The following is a 23,300-nucleotide window of genomic DNA, read 5'->3' as shown; positions in this document are numbered from 1 at the left end:
TGTCTATGTAATATTGACATGTTATATTTAGCCATTGGGCAGCCTGATGATTTATCGATTTATCGAGGTCCACGTGTCCGCACAAGTGTACCTTAAAAAATTTCGCATGATGAGACTAAAAAAAAAAAGATTGATAATGTATTATTAAATTATTATCCAAATAGTTTCCGGTTTTAGCGGTTATATTTAATTTTTAATCGCCAATAATGTAGATATTTGTCGGAAGTTGTGTGTGGTTACGTTATCTCTCCGGCAAACGGTTTCGTGGGAAAATATTGGTTATCAGACGATTGTCCATGGGAATTAATAGCCGACGACATTTTCGAGAGGTCATTAGAATTGATTTTATTATTAAAACTTTTTTAACCCACACTTGCCGATATCTAGAACACGCGAGATTCATATTAAAATTGATGTTAAAAATATTCGCACTTTTTCTATGTTACTGGTTTTGTCACCTGTATTTGACATCCACCTCAGGGGAGATTTAATTTGTGGGAGATGGGTGTAGTGGACTCGTTGACCCTGAATTTTATCATTCTTATTATATCTGCCAACGGTATTTCAATTGACGATACGTCAAAACCGGGAATGACTCGGGAACGAAAAATCGACCGTGTGGGTGTTTTACAAAACAAACGGACTACAAAATTCGGTGATAAATTTAAACCGCCACGCGGAGCATATGAACAAAAAATAGAAGTAAAAATATAATTCATTTTCTTCATTTAACGTTCGGTTACAAAGAAATAGTTCGTCGTCGGTACCTATCTATACATCGTACCCGTAAAACTATATACATCTCGGGCTCGCGTTACGTTAGTCACAATGGCATCGGCCGTTAGTTTTGTGGACTGTCGGACGAGATTAATGATATTGTATTATACTCGAGTCGTAAAAATAGTAAAGCGCGTCCGTCCGTCCGTCCGCGCAAAGACGGCGGTGTTTGTTCAACTGCGAGCTCGCGCGATGTCGATCGAAATTTAATAATAATATGTATATTTTTCCATTACGATCGATCACACGCACACACACACACATAAACGAGTGCATTACGAGATCTCTCGTGCCCCGTCAATCCGGCGACGACTGAGCGTTTTGACGGTTCGGGCGGTCTTGCATCTTTCAGCAACGCGTCTCGCCGCGTGTGTAACGCGCTGCAGCATCTCACGAAACCGTTCGCATAATATAATATCGTCTCACATCTGTCGACGACGTTATTAAGCCATTCGTATACGTACCGCCCCGCTGCCGCCCCTTTTGTCCGCCGTGTCAGAGTCCGCTAACGGATCGCTTTAGCCGCGGTATATACCTACGCCTTATATATATTATACTTTACCATACGAACACGCGCCCGAGCCCTCGCCCATACATATTATGCTGCACATTATAATATTATATCCGATTCGACTCGCCCGCCGATCCGTCGAGTTTTTATCGCGGTAATCGTGACCGGAGAATAATAATAATATATATCTGCGCAGCTACATATTACATATACATACCTACGTTTGTATCTATTTTTTTTTTTAAATGCTCTCCGTCCGACACCCGTCTAACGGATCGTCTCGACGCCGCACGCATTTTTTTTGTCCAATTCCATTGCGCCACAGTAGTCGCTATAGTATAATAATATTCTATTCGTATGTATACGCCGCTTACGCACAGCCGCCACTGTCCGCATAATATATGTATAATATTATTATCAATCGGCGTGTGGTGGGTCGACGGGCTTAAGCGAACGAGATTTGCTCGTGTGAAAAAAAATACAACGAAACGAAATCCGTCGGACGCGTTTTTACCAGATATATAATGACGTTCGGCGGCCGAATCGATTAAAATACCGATTTTACGCAGTATCGGTCGTCCTGTCCGTCGCTCCACATATAATATACATATTATATACCTAAAACATATTTAATATTAAATAATAATATTTTACACTCGTCGGAACACGCACACCGGTTTCGCCCACCTACGCGCCAACACGACGACACCGAGCAATGTTTGCGTGTCGACGTGCTGACCATAATGGTTGTCGATCGATTTGATAATAATTATTACACGCATAATGAATTACGTTTACCACACCTTTTAATATTATTTAGTGATCCATTAAGCTCTGTCGTCGTGTTCGTATCTGTAATATGCACTTGTAATGTCTGTTGTCGGCTCTGTCGTATATATAGATAAGGATTTTTGTAAAAACCACTCGGCCCGAGTATAGACGTTTCTTATTATGTGTTCTGAGGAGGGGTGATTTGGTGGGTGTACGAGCTTTTAGGGGTTGGTCTATAAGCCATGAATATCATCACTCGCGCATCGAGCTGTGTACTCGAGTGATGGTCGAGTTAGGTATATGGTCGTTTGCAATTCATTGATTCGCCGAATCAATTTACTATATTATGTTTTTTAACACTTTTTTACTCGTCTTTTATAGGTTTCCGGGGCAAAAACTGCGAGGAAAACATTGACGATTGTATACCGCACGCCTGCCTGAACGGCGGTTCGTGCGTGGATGGCGTGAACAGTTACACGTGCTCGTGCCCGGCCCAATGGACGGGCGAGTCGTGCGAGATGGACGTGGACGAGTGCGCCATGCGGCCCAGCGTCTGCCACAACGGCGCGACGTGTACCAATTCGCTGGGATCGTACAATTGCATTTGTGTAAACGGCTGGACCGGACAAGACTGTTCGGTAAACATTGACGATTGCGCCGGGGCCGCCTGTTTCAACGGCGCCACTTGCATCGACCGGGTCGGCAGCTTCCATTGCCAGTGCACGTACGGCAAGACCGGTGAGTTATACGATAGATTTTGTAGATCACGGGCACCCGTTTTGTTTGTTATAGACAGCGCGTATAACAGTGCACCGGTCACCGGTATACTGTATAAATGGTATTCTGTCTGTCATCGACGCATAATTTTGCGCAATGACTAATCACGAAATTTTTTCGTTTTTCGCAGGTCTCCTGTGCCACCTTGACGACGCGTGCACGTCCAACCCGTGTCACACTGATGCGATATGCGACACAAGTCCGATCAATGGTTCGTACACTTGTTCGTGTGCTTCCGGCTACAAAGGGATCGATTGTTCCGAAGACATCAACGAATGCGAACAAGGTATGATAAATAATAATAATCATAATAATAATAATGCTATATAATAATAATGAAACCACGTACGTATATAACATAATAATATAATACGAATCCTCCGCCGAAATCACAAGTTCCCACACTATCGCATTTCTACAACATAAAACCACACATACCGCCGCCGTCGTCGTCTCCGTAGCTGAGGGAGGATGGAGGCGAAAAGAACAGCTACCTCTTCTTCTACTTCTTGTACTATTCTTGTAATCCACACCGTCGACACAGGGCTCTTTCGCTCTCTTTCTCTCTCTCTTTCTTATTATGTCTTCGTCTCTCATTCGATCCCCCTCCTGTCACCCGGTCACGCTCTTTCTCGCACTATCTCTCTCTCTCATTTACTCCCCATTATCCGAGCCGCCGAACAATAGCCTACCGGCTTCCTGTTCCCATGGCGTGCGTGTTATATTTGATTGTGGGGGATAAGGGGAAAGATTATCTCGGATAAGAGACCGGTAATTAAAATGGTTACGTACGGCTATCGCGTAACGCCAGCGGTTTCCAGCTTTATGGTTGACACTACATACAGCGTTCGCGTATCTCCAAGTGCGGTGTACAGCCGTATAGGTAAACCAGACACGTGTACATGTGTGTCCGTGTGTACCTATATGCATATAGGTATCCGTACAGACGATGGCAAACATGGTTTTAACCGGTCAGACCGATAATATTGGTGACCGTGTGGACATCGTTGCGATCTTTATCTCCTATACATATACACGTATTAAAGTCCGCACTTGCTCGTGTACACGATCCGTGTTTTCCTCGACGTTTCAGGGCCATTCTGATGTCCGGAAACAGGAAGATTGAACGTGTGTGTGTGTGTGAACCTGTGTCGGGCAGAAGGAGGGGGAAGAGGACTGTCGGCGATTGACCGTACGGTCAGCGGCCGTGCCCATCGGTAACCGAGAGTTAATAAGAAAGAAAGAACGAAAGATAGAGAAAGAGAGTGGTATGGATATATAGTGTATGCTCGGTGGATAGATTACACTTCGTGAAACGTTGTAATTAAGACGTAGTCATCTTTTTAAATTGTCAAGTGAACAAACAGCGGCGCACACGCCTCTGTTAACGAGTCAATTAAAAATTGTAATAGATTTTCGGCCTCCGCCGCCGCCGGTGAGTTGGCGAGCGATTTTTCATCACTGTCTTGTTATATAACTCCTCTCTTCCACGACTGAGGCGATGGCCACGGATCGATTTCACACGTCACACTATTGTGTTTTGTACATCTCACTATAGGTCGTTAATAAAATATAAATTATTTTTTACAGGATCGCCATGCGAACACGATGGAGTTTGCGTCAACACTCCTGGATCATTCGCCTGCAATTGCCCTCAGGGCTTTACAGGTCCACGGTGCGAGACCAATGTGAACGAGTGCGACTCGCATCCGTGCAAAAACGAAGGATCCTGCCTAGACGACCCGGGAACTTTCCGATGCGTGTGCATGCCAGGTAAACTTTTGTTATAATCATTTCTAGCGTACTTATTTTCATGTTATAAGTCTACTATTTCCATTTCATTTGTCTTGATTTTCTTTCTTCTGTTACACATACTGCAGGTTGCGTCTCTTTCTAAGGTTCTAAAAAATACGTCTTTAGTTATCATCTTTTTAATTTTCACTATAGATAAAAACTAGTCTACGTAAACGATTAATCTCAGCAAATATTGTATAATAATCATATTGTAATATACCGTACGCTACACTATAATTTACTTACGAATCATAAAATACTTACCTCCGTGCTCGAATAGTAGTAACGTGATGGATATGATTATACGAATATTTATATATAATAATAATAATAATAATAATAATATTTTTTTAACAACTGATGAGGTGACAATTTTTATCTTTGAACTATCTTAGTGATAATCTATGCAAACGTGATTTCACGGAATTCTTTATTTATACGTCAGTGTGTAATAAAAACTGTTAACAAAAAATATAATAAAAATGATTCACGTTCCTGATTTACATAATATCATGGTTCAAAAATTACACACACACATGTATATATATATATATTATATTATATTATATTATATATATATTTATATTTTGCGCAATGGTTTCAAAATCAATTGCTATAAATTTAACAACAATACCGCGTGGGAACAATAGCTGGTTATTAAGTATATAATATATATTTTAAATGCAATAGTTAATTTAGGAATTTGATAATTTACGGTTATTAGAAAATATAACATGTCTGTCGTATTACGCGTGTACTTAATCTATATTGTAATTGCAGTCGAGTTGTGTATAGAGGTCGTTGTATTTTGTCGGAATTATAGACAGACATCATGTGCTCGCTTAAAAATAATTAGACGTTATACATATGCGTCGAAAATAAATTTTAATCCGTCGTCCGAAGAAATATTGTTATACTGTACATAATTATCCAACTGTAGTCTGTAGGTATATTATAAGTCGTTGAAATTCCATTTACCTATGTTGTTGGAACTTTTACTACGGTACAGACTCTGTACTACAGAGAGAGATTGAGGGACAGATAGAGATATTGTGATGGTAGGAGGAGGAAGGTGGTATTTATATGCTTTTTATTAAAAAAAAAAAACTATTTTGGATGACGCATTGAGTAGCGCAGAGAAGTCGATGGACGACTCGCGGTTTTGCGCGTCCGTCGACGTCATTTTCGCCTGTCATTTTTACTTCAACAGCGGAGCAAACCGTCCTCATCGAGATAATAGAAAAACCTCAAGTCTCTCGCGTGGCTATTGCGGAGAATATTATTTCCCGTTTCGGTTGAACAGCGACGTCCGTCACACGGGTCGTGCCCGACTGCTTTTGCGCTCGCGTTTGTCGGCAGCGACGAGCAAACCAACCGGTACTCACAAAAGCTCCGTCGACGGCTCTCTCTTTATCTTTCAGATCTCGCGTGATCTTGTATATACATGCTCTGCAGATCTGACCGGCCAGATAAACACATCCGAACGGTCGTTCGCCCCACCGCTGCAGCCGTCGCCCCGTAACACGCCGTTTCATATTTTTTAAGCACACGCCCTACCGAGGATATATACGTAGTACGTACCTATATAATATATATACTTCGATCCTATCACGGCCATTTATTTTTACTTGTCTACCGCAAAGTTCTGCAGAGGTGATGGTCTGTTTGTGCTGTCGAGGTGTACCCATATGTTTAGCCAAACAGATTTAGTGGCGTCCGCGACGACAAGTACTACAATCGATTACTATTATTTTGAAAAAAAAAAACGGGCACATTAAAACACATATTATAAGCGGCGGCGGTGGCGGCGGCACAGCAACACGGAATCGACGGCGGTCGTTGTCATCGGGTGTATTTGTTTCAAGATTTACGGTCCATTGTATATTGTGCGCGCTTATAAGCGCGTTTCAAATCGAACAGGCGGCGGCGTGCTGATAAGAAGTCGGTGGAGACTCGAGGCGGACGTCGTCTTCTCTTATAATGTACATTGGTTCCCCGGCGGCGACCCAGTCGTCGTACGAAGATTGCGATCGCTAATGGATAGTAAAGTTCTCCTTTATTGGCGTAATACCGGGTGCCTCATTAACTGGACAATAATATTATTATAAATGGTCCCGCTCGCTATATCATCGTTCTTGTTCTCTCTCTCTCCTTTCTCTATAACCGCGAAGAATATTATATAAGGGGTTATCTTCTCGAAGAGTTCCGTTGTCGTCGATGCTGCACTCGATAGGGGGAGACTTCCACTAACTACGAGCAGACTACGGTATCCCCCGCAAAATCCGCCGACTAAAAGAAATGAAAAAAAAACCACACGCTTGCCCGGAATGTACCGCATACAAATATTTATCTCTACAATACTTGCGGCGGTACGAAACCCGCGAGTGTGTGTATATACACATGCATACACAATGCACCATTGTTCCGGGATCGCCGTTCGTTACGTATATTTTATATCGCTACGTAGTTATTTTATTATTATTATTATTATTATCATCGTTTTATTATTATTATTTTTTTTTTTACCTTCTACGTTTCCTCTCCGCCTATATAGCCAGCGCCGAGTTTCGCGTTGACCCTAATCTATTATCGCTTTGTTGTTGTCCGTATAATATAATATAAGTACAAAACCATCACGCCCACGCCACGGAATCGCGTTTGTTGTATTGCGGGCGCTGGCAGGCGCGAGCGCAGCGCGACCGCCGCTAACGAACGCGCTTGTTACCGTTTATTGAATATTATTGCCACGGTGTGTGTGTGTGTGTGTAAGTAAGAGCGAGTGTAGGCAAAGCTGCGATTATTGTCGATCGACCCGACCGGAAACCGTTAACGGATATAATATGTCTACGAAACGCGAAATAATTCGGCGTTGCACATCGTATATACTGCGTGATAAAAGTCTTCTTCACATCGAACGCGCCGTAGTGATTTGCATGTGAAAGCATAGTATAGCACCTGTTATCGACGCGCGAGTTTTATGGGTGACATAAAATATCGTGACTGTTGTACGTTCGGAGTACACGACGCAACCGCACCGCGCGGTCGAAACCAATTCCGGACGAATCGGTTTCCGTTTCGACAAACGCGTATAACAATAAAAATAACATAATAGCAATATTAAAACCTTCTTAGGTTCGTTGTAAATTACACCGTTTGACGCCCGGGCACATGCAGCAGCAGCAGCGGTTAGCCGGGTCGTAAATATTTTATCGTTTCGTAAACAAGTATTGATGGAATCGTGCTCGGATAGACGCGTCCACGCTCGTATTCGGGTGCATTAAAAACAAAACGGGTTTCGGACGAACGCTACGACAAAAATCCGTCGGCGTAATGGTCGCGCGGTGCATCGTCGTTTGTTTTTTAATAATATAATATAGCCGCTGCACTTGCATCGCGCGCGTATAACACTACCGTGCCGGATGGTTCTAATTGTTTTTTTTTCGGCGCGGTGGTTTCTGTGTTTGAGAATTAATGCTACCTTAAGTAATAATACATGTTCCGTACACGATCGTCGTCGTATCGTGTTCGTTCGATGATGATAATAATATCGAATAATATAATTCGACGTTTCCATTACTGCCTTCGACAATACATATATTGATGATTGTACCTACACACTATTATTGATAAACGCGAAGATCGTCGTCGTCGTCGTCGTGCCCGCTTAGTCGTTACGGTAAATCACGAATCTCATATACCCCGCCCATCCACGGACGTAATATTATTATTCTTCGTTTATCCGTTACGGCCGTCTCTCAGGCGTTGCGTCCTGAGCACTGCGGAGCGAGGTTATCGCGTCGTGTGACCGATGGCGGGGCTGGTACGTGTGCGCGCCGATGGAATATCATTTGTATTGAGTTTTCACGACGACGGACGATTGCGGCGCTAACGATTAGCCGCGTCCGGCAGAATAAGTGTATATTGGTCGCGTATGTACCGTGTGTACGTGTGTGTGTCAGATCGTAAGTCTTTTCAGTATGCGCCAATCGTCGCGAGTCTTGGTGGAAAGTACAAACTGGTCTGGTCCCGGGAGCCCGAGTGGATGCAATTCCTAAAAGGGTCGTATACGCAGTAAAGCAAACGATGCGAAATAATAATAATAATAAAAAAAAAAAACCATTACCGATCCGACCGGATTCCGAACGCTTTATATATTATATTTATTATTATTACTATTGCCGCTTCTATCGTCGCGTATATTATACATCTTACGTGTATAATATTCCTTACAGCAGCAGCTGTACGGCTATTCCAGTTAGTATAGGCGTATAGGCAGTAATCGCAGTAAGTGAGTTCTACAAATCAAACCTGGCGAATAAATCGACAGACATGAGGACGACAACCACGGTTGCGTGTTACATTACCTTTTATAACGCGCTCGCAGGACGACCACGGCGTGTGATTGACACTCGGCCCGCGCTCGGCAGAGCGGACGGTAGAAGAAGCAAACTGGTCGCGCCGGCCGACGACGACTCGCACATAATAATAATAATAGTAATAATAACGTATGTGTACCGGTTGCCCGAGAGTACATAATATTATTATATTATATTATTATACGCGAGTCTATATAACATTATCATGCACGCTTTTACAACGGCACAGTATATTATACTGGTGTATGATGGTACCCATCGTCGCTCCTCTTGCACAAACACACGTTTAAGCGTGGACATATTATTATTATATACGTACTGCAGGACGTTAGCGCGGATACCACTCGTAACCGTGTAGTTGGTATCTGATATACACACGATATACTCACAGGTACCCGCCGCCGCCGCCGGCGCGTATATATTATAATATTCTTCTTCTCGGGCATTATAATAATATTATATCGTATATGCGAACGCCGCGGCGGAGATGTGCAGCACAAAATGTTCATAAATTTCAATACGCGACGTAGCTGGAATGATATAGCAGACGTTGTTCACACTTCGTGCGGCGGGTTCGCGACGTTTATCATTCGCGGGACGGCCGGTCGGACACGACCCCGGGTCGAGCGGCGGCGACGACACCTCCTCGCTTATATTATAAAATATGGAAACTTGCGCGAAATATCGACTGCCTCGTGCCCCGTTTGCATTATAACGTGTGGTTATTATTGTCGTCGTCATGTCTTCGCCGCGGGTACCTATATATATATATATATAATAATATTATAATGTGCCGTGTATAAAACTCGACTCGACGTCTGAAATGCCATAACATTATGTTATGTAGCAGTGTGTGTGTGTGTAGGACAAATGTTTTGCCGAGTGTCCTGCACGACCAGCTCTATATGACGTAGAAATATATAATAATATTTACTCACACACACACATACAAATACGCGTCGTATCGATACAGTGTACGACGTGACATTATATTACGAGCATATCGTGTATTACTCGTGTGGTGTGTGTGTGTGTAAGCGCAGTGTATGTGGGTACAAGTCCCGAGGAGAGACATTACATCGGTTTACTCGGGTTTTTCGCCAACGCGCGGTTTCTCATACTACGCGACGTCGCCGCCGCCGCCGCCGCGTTCCTTCGTACAATATTATTATCATTATCATATAATATACTGCCGCGATTTTGCTCGTATCTTATATTTTATTATTATTATTATTATTATCGTGTATGTATGTGTGTTTTCTACTCGGAACCGCATTCGAGATAAGGTATCTGAGATTATTCGTCATCTGCTGCAGCGGCTGTACACCACGGCGTAGTAGTTGTTTACACGACTCGACTTCGGGACTCGACGTAAACATATGCCTTTTATTTTATCGCCGCAGTAACAAACGGACGACAATAATACACAATATTATTATATTTTATTATTATGTACATGTGTATGTATTATATTGATGACGACGACGACGACGACGACGATATATGCACACAAATTGGCCGTAACGACGACTTTTTGTCTCCGTCCCGGCAAACGGTCCGTATGTGAATTGCGTTCCGTGATATTCAAATTCATTAACGCTAAACAGACTCGACGAAACGAATCGCAGGACGAGATATTATATTTTGTTCCCACATTGTTTTATATTTAGCTAAATGTGTAGAAGGATTACATCCTTATATTTTTTTTAACACTTTTACACTGCCATTAAAAAAAATAAAATGTATATAACCCAGTTTCAAATTGAACCCATTAAACGAACAGATGGCATCGCGTTCGGTTCGGTATATAGCGCAAAGACAGTTTCCTCTTTAAATCATTTTTTTACCATAACGCTGGTGCGAGAAGGAAAAGAAAAAACTACAATATTTATTTTCTTTACATATGGTTTCAGAGTTTGGTTTATAAATATTAACATCGGTGATTTTTACTCGAAATGCGAAACCATAATTCACAGAACCATCACGTACGTCATAAATTTTAATAAAATACGCGTACACAACGTCACAAAATACGATAAATGTTATTGAAATATGTATTTTTTACGTTTTATGTAATTAAAATGTGCTATATAAATGTCTGAGTATGTATTATTTGATTTCTAAACTACAAACGAGTTACGGTTACATAAAAATCATAGCATTCATAAGTATTGAGTTTCAGGTAATCTAAACTCAAGACATTCAAACATTTAATTATCTTTATACTAATAATGTGTATAATGAAATAATCAATAACCAATCTATCGGGTTTCAATTAGATTTTTTTTATTCTGTATAAATTAATCATAGAATTGTAACATAAATGCATCATAAACATGGTAATAATTTAGTTCTGATTAGTTCAGTTCAAATGAATACATCATCATTATGCTTACCTAATAATATACAATTCATTTATCGTGGGATTATTTTTTTATTTTGAATTCAAGACTGAGAGTAAAGATTTGAATTGAGTTTTTTTTTGTGGGTTTCATAATTAAATGCTTTTTCATTAGGTAATGACTTCATTAACTCTGGCTTTAGTCCAAAACTATGTTAAATAATATTTAACCATCGTCTGACGAAAAAATAATCATAAAAAAAAACTTAAACTATAAACACCATACTTATTATATGATTGAATATTTCGCGTGTGAACAATTTTATCATACCGTATTTTATAGCCGGATAAATAAAATGCAGTTATTACAACTACTGTTGTTGCGAGTAGACAGCTTAGTAATTTTCTTCACGTGTGGAATTGAATAATACGCGAATCGTAGGGAAACGTTGTAATAATTTGCCGGTCTTTATTGGATTTGGTATTGTTCTTGTGTACCAAAACCGGACTGAGGTCTCTCCGCGGACGTGCGCGTAACAAACAGTCCTTGTCGACCAAACCTGGAGACAGATGGTCTGTCGAACGATAGTTCTGCGCCGGATAATTAATTTCGTTCCCGCGCGATTAAAAACCAGACCGTCAACCTTTAATTACCAAACGTGGAACTGGATCCCGTCGATTCCTTGGAATTATTCATTTCCCACACACATACGCACACATACACTCGGTAGTCACACACACCTGTTATACGCGCGCTCTCTCTGTGTGTATGATATCATATAATATTATGTGCAATGCTATATGTGACCTGCATCTGTAATCTGGAACATACATTCGCTGTAGCTAATTTTTTTTTCCTCATTTCTCATAATAAAATAGATGTCTACCTACAATGACACATCGAATGGAATAAACTATTGTGCTAGGTGTAATATTATAATATTATAACTATACTAATAATGGCTTTGATTTTATACAGGGTTTGCTGGCACGCAATGTGAGATCGATGTGGACGAGTGCGAAGCTGACCCGTGCGAGAACGGCGGCGTGTGCACGGACATGATCAACGGGTACAAGTGCTCGTGCCCAGCAGGGTTCTCCGGACCACGGTGCCAAATCAACATCGACGATTGTGTGAGCAGCCCGTGCAAGCACGGTGGTATATGTCACGACTCGATAGCCGGTTACCAGTGCGAGTGTTCGCCGGGCTTTACGGGTTTCAACTGTGAAAATAACATAAATGACTGTTTGTCAAACCCGTGCAAGCACGGCGAATGCATCGACGGCCAAAACTCATTTACGTGCTCCTGTCATCCGGGGTATACGGGACTTCTGTGCCAGGACCAACTGGACGAGTGCGCATCTGCGCCCTGCCAGCACGGTGGCACGTGCGAAGACCTGATCAATGGATATCAGTGCCGCTGTCGAGCTGGTACTTCCGGCCCAAACTGCGAGGTAAACATCAACGAATGTGTGTCCAACCCTTGTCGAAACGGGGCGAAGTGCATCGACGGTATCAACAAGTAAGATAACTTTTACATCTTTATTTTCATCATCTTGTGTTTGTGTATGTATTGTTCACACTAACCGTTCATATTTTTCATAGGTATTCTTGTGACTGTTTACCCGGCTTCACCGGTTTACATTGCGAGATGAACGTTGACGAATGCGCCAGTAGCCCTTGCGCCAACGGCGGAACTTGCGTGGACCTAGTGGCTGGTTGGCGTTGCGAGTGTCCTCGCGGTTACTATGGACCCCGTTGCTTGTCCGACATCGACGAATGTGCCAGCAACCCGTGTTCTTTGAATGCGTTGCGCTGCGAGGACGGCCTCAATCAGTTCATATGCCACTGCAGGCCGGGCTATACTGGCAAACGTTGTGACATCGACATTGACGAATGTAGCTCGAACCCTTGTCAGCACGGTGGAGTGTGCACGGATCGCGTAAATGGATACACATGCCAATGCAAGCCTGGTTATTCTGGGCACAATTGTGACGTAAACATCGATGATTGTGCCATTAACCCCTGTAAAAACGGAGGGTCGTGCATCGATTTGGTAAACGCTTACAAGTGTGTCTGTCAACTTCCGTTTACCGGCTCGGAGTGCCAGAGCAGATTAGATCCTTGCACGCCAAACAGGTGTCGCAACGGTGCAAAGTGTTCGCCTTCAAGTAACTTTTTAGATTTCGCATGTGAATGTTCGATCGGATGGAAAGGTCGTTTGTGTAACGAAGACGTGGACGAATGTGCATTGACTGCGCCTTGTCGTAACGGTGCCACTTGTCAAAACACTGACGGATCGTATAAATGCGCTTGTGCTCCTGGGTTTCAGGGACGCGATTGTGTGATCAACACTGATGAATGCGCTTCTTGTGAGTTTATACACCTTTTATAAAGTCGTTTTCTAGAAGCATTAAGTATTATTTTTCTAATGTCAAATAATTTATGATTTTAGCACCTTGCCAAAACGGAGCTACATGTCTGGATGGTATTGGGGATTATACTTGTATGTGTTCTGATGGATTTTCCGGTCGTCACTGCGAAGTAGACGTTGACGAATGTCTATCTCAACCTTGTTTGAATGGAGCCACTTGTAAACAATATGTAAATTCGTACACTTGCACGTGTCCTGTTGGATTTTCTGGCATACACTGTCTAACTAACGACCAGGATTGCACTGATTCATCTTGTATGAATGGCGCCACATGTGTCGATGGTATTAACAACTACACTTGTATATGTCCAACTGGGTGAGTAGAGTTATTATTTTTTTTTTTTTTTTGATTTTTACCTAAATACTATTGGTTTAGTTAATAATAACGATTCCTTTTCTTTTTTTTAGTTATACCGGATTAAATTGTCAAACTAGAATAAACGAATGTGATTCTTCGCCTTGCGAGAACGGTGGTACATGTCTTGATCATGGAAAGTATTATACTTGTCATTGTGCGTATGGTTATACGGGCAAAAACTGCGAATCATTGGTAGACTGGTGCAGTGGTGGCGGAGGTATACCACAACCTTGTGAAAATGGAGCAACTTGCAAACAAATTCAGAACTTATACCAGTGCGTTTGTCAACCCGGTTGGACCGGTAAAGTATGTGACGTGGAAATGGTATCTTGTAACGACGCATCGTTACGTAAAGGGGTTCGACGTGATGCTCTATGTCATAATGGTGGCGTTTGTGAAGACATTGGTAATAGCCATAGATGTCACTGTGCCGATGGTTATTCTGGTAGCTACTGTACGAAAGAAATCAATGAATGCGATTCAGCGCCTTGTCAAAATGGAGCAACGTGTAGAGATTTAGTGGCAGGATATTCATGCCAATGTCCACGTGGATTCCAGGGACAAAATTGTGAACTGAACGTTGACGACTGTCATCCTAATCCATGTCAAAATGGTGGAACATGTCGTGATTTAATCAACAGCTTTAGCTGTTCATGTCCACCAGGTACACTGGGTATTATTTGTGACATAAACATTGATGACTGCTCACCTGATGCTTGTCATAACAACGGTACTTGTATTGATCGGGTTGGAGGTTTTGATTGTCGTTGCCCAGCCGGATTTGTCGGTCATAGATGTGAGGGTGACATAAACGAATGCTTATCAAATCCTTGCGATCCATATGGAACTTTAGATTGCGTTCAATTAGTTAACAATTTCCACTGCAACTGTCGTGCTGGTTACATGGGCAGACATTGTGAAACTAAAGTCAACTTCTGTGAGAGCAGTCCATGTCAAAATGGAGGTGTATGTTCTCAAGTGGAAGGTGGCCATACATGCGTTTGTCCGAAAGAGTTTTCTGGAAGAAATTGTGAATTCTTCGGTGTAGATTGTGACTCTAGTCCTTGCCAGGGTGATGGTTTATGTCATTCATTAGAACATGGAGGATATCAATGTGAATGTCCACCGGGCACGGCAGGTATTCACTGTGAAATCGATAGTTACAATGAATGTGAAAGTAATCCATGCGAACACGACGGTACTTGTCAAAATAAACTTGGAGACTACGCTTGTTTCTGTCCAATATATTGGTCAGGAAAGAATTGTAATATTTATGATTCCAAGTTCAAAGGAGGTTTGGGAAAATTCCCGTCTAAAAATATCATGACAAAAAAAGATTACGATTGGGAACGAGAGTTGGCTGCTTGTGTAACCAACGGATGCGCTGCTAAGTCTCAAGATAATAGATGCCATCAGGAATGTAACACAGCTGCCTGTGACTTCGATGGTGGTGATTGTTCTCTTGGATTAAATCCCTGGAGAAATTGTACAACAACCAAAAATTGCTGGCAAGTTTTCGCTGATGGGCGTTGTGACGTGGAGTGCAATACACCTGAATGTTTGTACGATGGAAGAGATTGTGAAAGAACTCTAATGCCTTGCAAGTATGTATTATATATTTATATTTGTATTTTTAATGAACGAATTATAATTATTTATTGTTTTAATTTATTTTAGTCCCATCTATGACGCATATTGTCAAAGTCATTATGCTAATGGTCATTGCGATTATGGATGCAATAATGCTGAATGTAATTGGGATGGGTTAGATTGCGAAAGAGAACCACCTAAACTTGCCGAAGGTGCCATGCGTCTCATTTTACGAATGGATTATCATCAACTCTTGTCTAATTTAACTTCATTCTTACGAGAGGTAAGGCATTAAAATAATTTTAAAATAATTTAAGAAATTTTACTTAAATACAACTTGTTTAGGTTGGCCGAGAGTTACGAGCTACTGTCCGAGTAAAACAAGACGAATTAACTGGAAAACAAATGATATTCCCTGCTGAAAGTCCTCCTGGAGCTGTCGTGGTTTATTTAGAAATCGATAATAGGAAATGTGAAATAACCAGAGACGTTGAATGTTTCTCAAGTGGTACAGGGGTAAGTTAATCTGAAAAATATAAGTTGATATTATGGAGTTTGATTACTTATTGTATTTATTATTTGTTAATAGGCTGCTGGGTTTTTGGCTGCTTCGGCCGCTAGTCATGCTCTATCCACATCGTTTCCTATTTATAGAGCAGAAGGTGTTGGTCCTGGAAGCCAAATTCCAACTGAACAACCTAGGAGTAGTACAGCATTGGTATTGACTGGAATGTTCTTAATACTAGTTATCGGCCTTAGTCTTGGAGTGTTGATATCCACACATCGTAAGAAGGCAACTGGTATAACATGGTTCCCAGAAGGATTCTTACGTACTGGCAGTAATAGCAGTAGAACAAGTACCCAGAGAAGGGTACCTGATGGACAAGAACTTAGAACAATGAAACAGAATAACATGACATTGAGCTGTATGGACATGAATAGTGGTATGATGACCATGGGAAGGGGTGCTGGAGCTTGGTCAGACGAAGACGCCGAGGGTGATATGCCACCAGCAAAACGACATAGGCCAGCTCCCATATTATCACAACCTTTGGACAACCCTTACGATGACGTTTGGAGTCACTGTAATTTGAATTCTAATGATAACAAGGCAACTGTAATGTACACACCTCCGTCTAGGGTAAGTTTATATGAGAAATTTCAATGTTTAAAACATGCATTATCTAACGAGGTTCGTTTATTATTTATAGGAAACCGAAGTTAATGAAAGACTTCCTGGTGGATTGACGAGACTGATGGATGTTACTGTAGCTGGCGGCGCTGGACTGGACACAAGTATTGATAATGAAGATGAAGGAGAACAAGACGCTACAACCAACATGATATCAGAATTGGTTTCGCAAGGTGCCGAGCTAAATGCCACTCTCGATAAAACTGGTGAAACTTCTTTACATTTGGCCGCAAGATATGCTAGAGCAGATGCTGCCAAACGTTTGTTGGATATGGGTGCAGATGTTAACTTCCAAGATCACACTGGCCGGACACCATTGCATGCGGCTGTAGCCGCCGACGCTATGGGTGCTTTCCAAGTAAGTTAATTTACATTATTATTTAATTCAACGAAAAAACATGTATTGTAAGTAGAAAATAAACATTTTGATTAATGGTGTTTTTATTTTATTTTTAGATCTTACTAAGGAACCGCTCAACAAATTTAAATGCGAGGATGCACGATGGTACGACACCTTTGATTCTAGCAGCCAGGTTGGCTATCGAAGGAATGGTTGAAGATTTGATTCATGCTGACGCCGATATCAATATACCAGATAACAGTGGAAAAACAGCTTTGCATTGGGCTGCATCAGTCAATAATGTAGATGCCGTCAACATTTTGCTTGCCAACAACGCCAACAAAGATGCTCAAGATGACAAGGTAAAAATATATTTTTTTTATTAGAATTAAAGTAAAAAAAAAAGTACCGAATAAACTCAATATAGATGTCATTAATCAGTGATAAACAATATTTATCTAAACAATTTTTTTTTTATTCTGTATGCAGGACGAAACACCGTTGTTCTTAGCAGCTAGAGAAGGCAGTTTTGAAGCATGCAAAGCTCTTCTGGATAATTTCGCAAATAGAGAGATCGCAGACCACATGGAACGGTTACCGCGGGACGTGGCCAGTGAACGGTTACACCACGACATTGTTAGATTGCTGGATTCACACGTTGCTCACCCTAATGCTCAGACCATGGTGCCTGTTAACAACAACTTCATGAGTAAGTCGCAGCGAAATCGTGTTTCGCGGCCGTTAGTGCCATTACCCAAGAACACGCAGACGACGATGACGAATACGGCATCAGCGACGGAGATTGACCTTGGGATGTGTTTGTTCACAGACTCGCAGCATATGATGTCAGCTCATTCCAACATAAACATACCTGGCATGAAGTTGAGCAATGGAGGCAATGGTGGCGGCACGGCCAAGGGCAAAAAGAGGCCAAAACCGTCAAATCCGACTAGTCCTGCAGATTCGATGGACTCAAACCTGTCGTTGAAGCGGAAGGGCAGTGTGAAAAAACCACCGCCTCCCTTGCCACCGTCATCAGCCATGTCGTCCACCGCGGCGGCGCCTAGCAATAAGAAACCTTTTGGGTTGGACGTGACATGCGCTGGCGGTGCCAATAACATGGACCTGATGGCGTTGGACGTGTCCAGGCTGTACGGTGGCGGAGGCTTACCGCAGCAGCCGCCCGCATACGAGGAATGCCTGTCACAGTTGCCGTCTGCGTCTCAAAGGCCAATGGCCAATTACGGTGCGGCCATGCACCACCAACAACATCAGCAGCAACAGCAACAGCAACAACAGCAACCCGACTACCGAGTCCTTCACCAGCAGATGTTGGGCATGCAGACGTCGTTCCAGGAACCGTCGCCGCCGCACAGCGTAGTCATGTCACCGTCGCCCGGAAAGACGCGACCGTCACTGCCCACGTCTCCTACCCACATGCAGGCTCTCCGACACGCCACCATGCAAGCCGTGGACCCGTTCAGTCAGTACCATCACTTCTACGGCAGTGTCCAGCAGACGTCTCAATCACTACAACAACCCCAATCGCAACACGCGCAGCAGTACCTGACACCCCCGTCGGATGCAGCACCCGAGAGTTTCCCGACGCCTTCACCTGACTCGCCGTGGCACTGGTCTTCATCTTCGCCCAACTCCAATTCTGACTGGTCAGAAGGCATATCATCACCGCCCAATAACAACAACAACAACAATAACGGACACCCGAACAAAGTGTCGGACGCCGTTTACATTTAAAACAAATTATGAGCGAGGTCAAGTCTTCATCCGTGTGCGTATATCACCCATAGGGACAGGTCCGAATGAATAGTTATAATATTGTTATTGTACTTTGACCCTTCGTTTGTTGTTACGGTGCCATCGTCAGCAGTTCAGATCCGAACGCCATGACCGTCGTCACCAATACCAACCACAATTAGCCTATGATTATTATTATTATATTAATTTTATTATTTTTATGTTTTGTGTTTATAACCCACGAATGTGTTGAATCATTTTTTCTATGTTTTTAAACAAATTCTCTCTTTTTACCCTGTGTACATATGTATATTTTCAAAGTACAGATTTTATTTATATATGCATATACATATTCTTATCGCTTTTATGTACATTATTATTTTTATCATGATTATTGACATCGAATACCATTTCTTTCTCCCCCCTCCTCCACCCATTATTTATGTACCATAATGGCCATGGTGTCTACCAATTTTTATTATTATTATTATTATTATTATTTTATTATTATTATTATTATTATTATTATTATTATTATCATTATTATTGTTCTCTTTTTGATGAATTTGTCTCGTTGTCTTGTCGAGATATGGAAAACAAATCTATCGAACAATCTTACAATAATCTACTAGACTTATTCGGTGGTTAATAAGCACAACGACAAGACTGCTAGGGATCTAAATGTATTTTTATTTTTATTTTTTGTAAATAACATTTTGTATCATCAAGGGATTGTTCGTTCACGATCTCATCACATGACATTTTTAATATTATTGTTATTGAAATATTATTGTAATTATTTTTTTTTTCGTAATTTTATGTTGTGGACAAATAGATTAATTTAAAAATACATTGTTTGTTTTTATTCATACAAATTATGTATATGAACATGTATATTTATTAATAAATATATAAAATAAAATATATATATATATATATTTTATATTATAAAATTCTGTATGTTATATATTATAATAAATTTAAATAAAATCAATAGTCCTTTCTCTCAATTATTGTACTGTGAACTTAGTAAAACTTTGTATGGGCTTAATAATTTTTGTTCTGTGATTATAATTTAGCAAAAATCCCATTACTTCCCTTATGTACCTAAAAACTAGGCTTATTATTTATTACTTTATAAATAATAATAATATAAAGTAATATTTTTGTATTTAAATTTTAAATAAATACATTAAAATTGAATTAAACCTCTATATTTATTAATTATTATTGAATAGATGTTTTTCCTCAAAGTACAGTTTAGTGGTATTCTAGTAATATTAATAGCTATACTCAATAATTTAATCAACATGGGTACATTTGATAACTTAAAAACCTTTTAAAGGTTTAGTTAATGTTATAAAACAATTACAAATTACCATAATTGGTATCATAATGGTCGTTAGGACATTTTATTGTTGCTACTCGACCTTACCATATTTTATAAATGCTTAAGTTGTAGCTTGTAATGGTATCTTTCTTTGGTGGCAGGATGAGGTACTTAAACAACTTTTAAAATTAATTTAAATCCTTTCAATAATATAATAAAATTAATGTTACAGTAAATACTTTGATTTATATTTTATTGTTTATTTAATTTTATATTATATGTCAGATATAAACGATATTATTTCTTATGTATTGTGACTTATACTGTTTTTGATAAATATAGGCTAAAAGTTTTTACCTACTAAATTTAATAAAGTAAAAATCAAGTACTTAACAGTTAATTAAAAATATCTTTCTAGGATTCCGTCATAAATTCACTAAAAAAAAGTGTTACCTATCTAGGTGTAAATTTTAAACATCTAAGAAAATAGTATTATAACTATAGTCAATGATAAATTTAAACATATCAAAATTTATTGTGATTGATAAAAATAAAATATGTGGCCTGAAAGAATTAAAAATTATGTATATATAGCTTATAGAGATTTAAGTGTTATGTTTAATTTACATGTTATACTGCACAATCATTTACTAATATTAGGTAAACAATGTATACGATATATTGATATAGGCGATATAGATAACTACCTATTAAAATACTACTTCAAATATTGAATGTGATAATAAATCTGTCAATTTTTTTACTTCATATATTTTTATTTAATTCACAAAACATAAGTATCTACTCATTCATTCATAATTTAATAATGCAATTCAGATTTTTGAAATTTAAATAAAATTATATAATATAATATCAATCAGTAGTCGAATGGTATGTACGATTAAGGCGAGTAGAACGGAAGTGGAGGCCTCTATGAGAAGATCTCAACAGGATGTTGTCGGCCGGAAATGATTGTTTCCGATCATCGGTGTCGTATCTATCTTAACCGGAAATAATTGAAATGGTTCACATAGTTTTAATGGATCTCAACCTTAAATGCATGCAATTAGCCAACAGTATATTATGTTTTTGTTTCATTTTTATTTTGTTCTATTTTGAAATTGAGATAAAGTGTAACCATTACTTTTTTACTTGTCCTTTACCTTTTTAATATAGAATTTTGAACAGTACTTAATAGTGATGTTATACGTAATTTGCATGTGACCACCATTTCGCTAATCATTTTTTAAAAATATTATTTATATTATATTTATGCCAATATAAGAAATACTTGTTTTATACTCGATATCAGATATAGTTTAAGTTATACCAGAGAGATATGATAATTTTACGTTTAAATTACATTTGAGTATATCAGATAATTATGATACATTTTGTATACATCTATACTTTTATAAAAGTAATATGTTTTAAAATTTAATTATATTATCAATATTCACTCATACATTTCAAATAATTTGATAATAATATATTTTATTACTGTACTATTATTTTAAACATTAAATTTAATTATTATTATAGTACATTTAGATTTTGTTTTCAAAACTATTCTCAGATGTCATGATAAAGATTTATCATTATTTTAAAATGTATAATAGTTTTGTTACTATTAATGTTAGAATATTAGTTACGTAACTATTAAATTTACTATCTACAATTTACAGACCATTGGTATGGTGAGTTAAGAAAACCCTAAATTCTACAATAGCTATTCAATATTATGCGGTAGGTATACAAAGTAATAAGACGGAAATATAATGCAAACATCCATTTAACGAGGAGAAGGCGTTTAAAATATAATATGTTTATTTATTTACTTTCGGAAATTTTCGATGAACACTAAATTTTGTTATTTAATTTTTCGTTAAGTTAGTGATTTTAAACATAAACAATAAATTACTTAAAATATTGTATCGTAATTTTTTTATTATAAAAGTGACAGGTTTTGCTAGCAAGTAACAGGTCCGTGACACCCAATTAACTTTACTAGATATCTTCGATCTTGAACTTATAAATAAAATCTAAAAAAAAATGCATTCCAATGAATAAGTAGGCCATTTCATTTTACAACTTTAGTCAGAACTTACATACAGTTCTAGACCAGTCCTTGACTGAAGTTGTACAATGTAGTTGACCGTAATTTTTTCAGAATTCATTATTATTTCGTCGTATCTATACAGTTTTTATTTTTAGCGTATAACTGATTCATACACATTTGTATTCATATTGTACGTCGCTTAACAAGTGACTTGAGTCTGTATAATATTACATTGTATGACGTGAAATTCAACGGACGGGTCGTCTCCGTGGAACGCCAATATGTTTAAGTTTGAAGTAAGATACGGTGAGAAATCTACATAATTCGCACATATTTCATAATAGGGCTTTTGTTTTATTAATATTAAAACAGTTAATAATAATATTAATAATAATATTGAACGATTTGTATAATCTAATTGAAAAACTAGAAAATAATTTATGATCTTCCGTTTTAATTTCGATATCGTAATTTGCATTTAATGTATACCTTAAAAGATATTATCTCTTTTAAATTGTACCTATGAAAATAATCGACGATAGAATCCGCACATTATTATAATGTATTTGTCTTCGAAAATATTTTAATTTTAATTACATGATAATGATTAAAATTTAAAAACTTATCCCAACGATATTTGAAACGTAAAATGATTTTATTATGCAACGATAAAAACTATACTATATCATCGTGTACTTAAAAATTATTATTTTACTAAATGTATAATAGTTTAAGTTGGCCATTGACTATTTAGGATAATATCACAAACAGAAAAAAGTAATCAAATAACAGCGAGAATGAACTTTATTATTATTTAACCAGAAAGTATTTCTCCCATTATGGCGTTTATTTCTAGGGTTTTTTTTTATTTCACACGCGATATTTAGTATACGT

The 23,300-nt window shown here is 39.1% G+C and overlaps 1 protein-coding gene across 2 annotated transcripts in view; it reads left to right on the top strand.

The window, feature by feature from the left end:
• The window catches only part of LOC114120500 (neurogenic locus Notch protein), a 49,787-nt gene extending 29,760 nt beyond the window's left edge, over positions 1–20,027 (top strand). Inside the window, exons 6-19 of one of the 2 annotated variants that reach the window (XM_050201899.1) lie at positions 2,441–2,797; positions 2,967–3,122; positions 4,427–4,609; positions 12,327–12,870; positions 12,954–13,720; positions 13,804–14,098; positions 14,191–15,744; positions 15,818–16,013; positions 16,076–16,246; positions 16,320–16,871; positions 16,942–17,280; positions 17,379–17,624; positions 17,752–17,971; positions 18,092–20,027. In XM_050201899.1, the coding sequence (XP_050057856.1) occupies positions 2,441–2,797; positions 2,967–3,122; positions 4,427–4,609; positions 12,327–12,870; positions 12,954–13,720; positions 13,804–14,098; positions 14,191–15,744; positions 15,818–16,013; positions 16,076–16,246; positions 16,320–16,871; positions 16,942–17,280; positions 17,379–17,624; positions 17,752–17,971; positions 18,092–19,017 (6,506 nt within the window). In that variant the 3' untranslated portion in view covers positions 19,018–20,027. Of the gene's footprint in view, positions 1–2,440; positions 2,798–2,966; positions 3,123–4,426; positions 4,610–12,326; positions 12,871–12,953; positions 13,721–13,803; positions 14,099–14,190; positions 15,745–15,817; positions 16,014–16,075; positions 16,247–16,319; positions 16,872–16,941; positions 17,281–17,378; positions 17,625–17,751 lie in introns of both variants that reach the window. The other variant, XM_050201898.1, reaches the window with a different exon arrangement.
• Positions 20,028–23,300: the final 3,273 nt, after the last annotated feature.

The sequence above is a fragment of the Aphis gossypii genome, chromosome 2 (genome assembly GCF_020184175.1).
Source record: "Aphis gossypii isolate Hap1 chromosome 2, ASM2018417v2, whole genome shotgun sequence".
Taxonomy (NCBI): Eukaryota; Metazoa; Arthropoda; class Insecta; order Hemiptera; family Aphididae; genus Aphis; species Aphis gossypii.
Note: the sequence above shows the minus strand (reverse complement) of the source record. Positions and strands in the feature narration are given on the sequence as shown.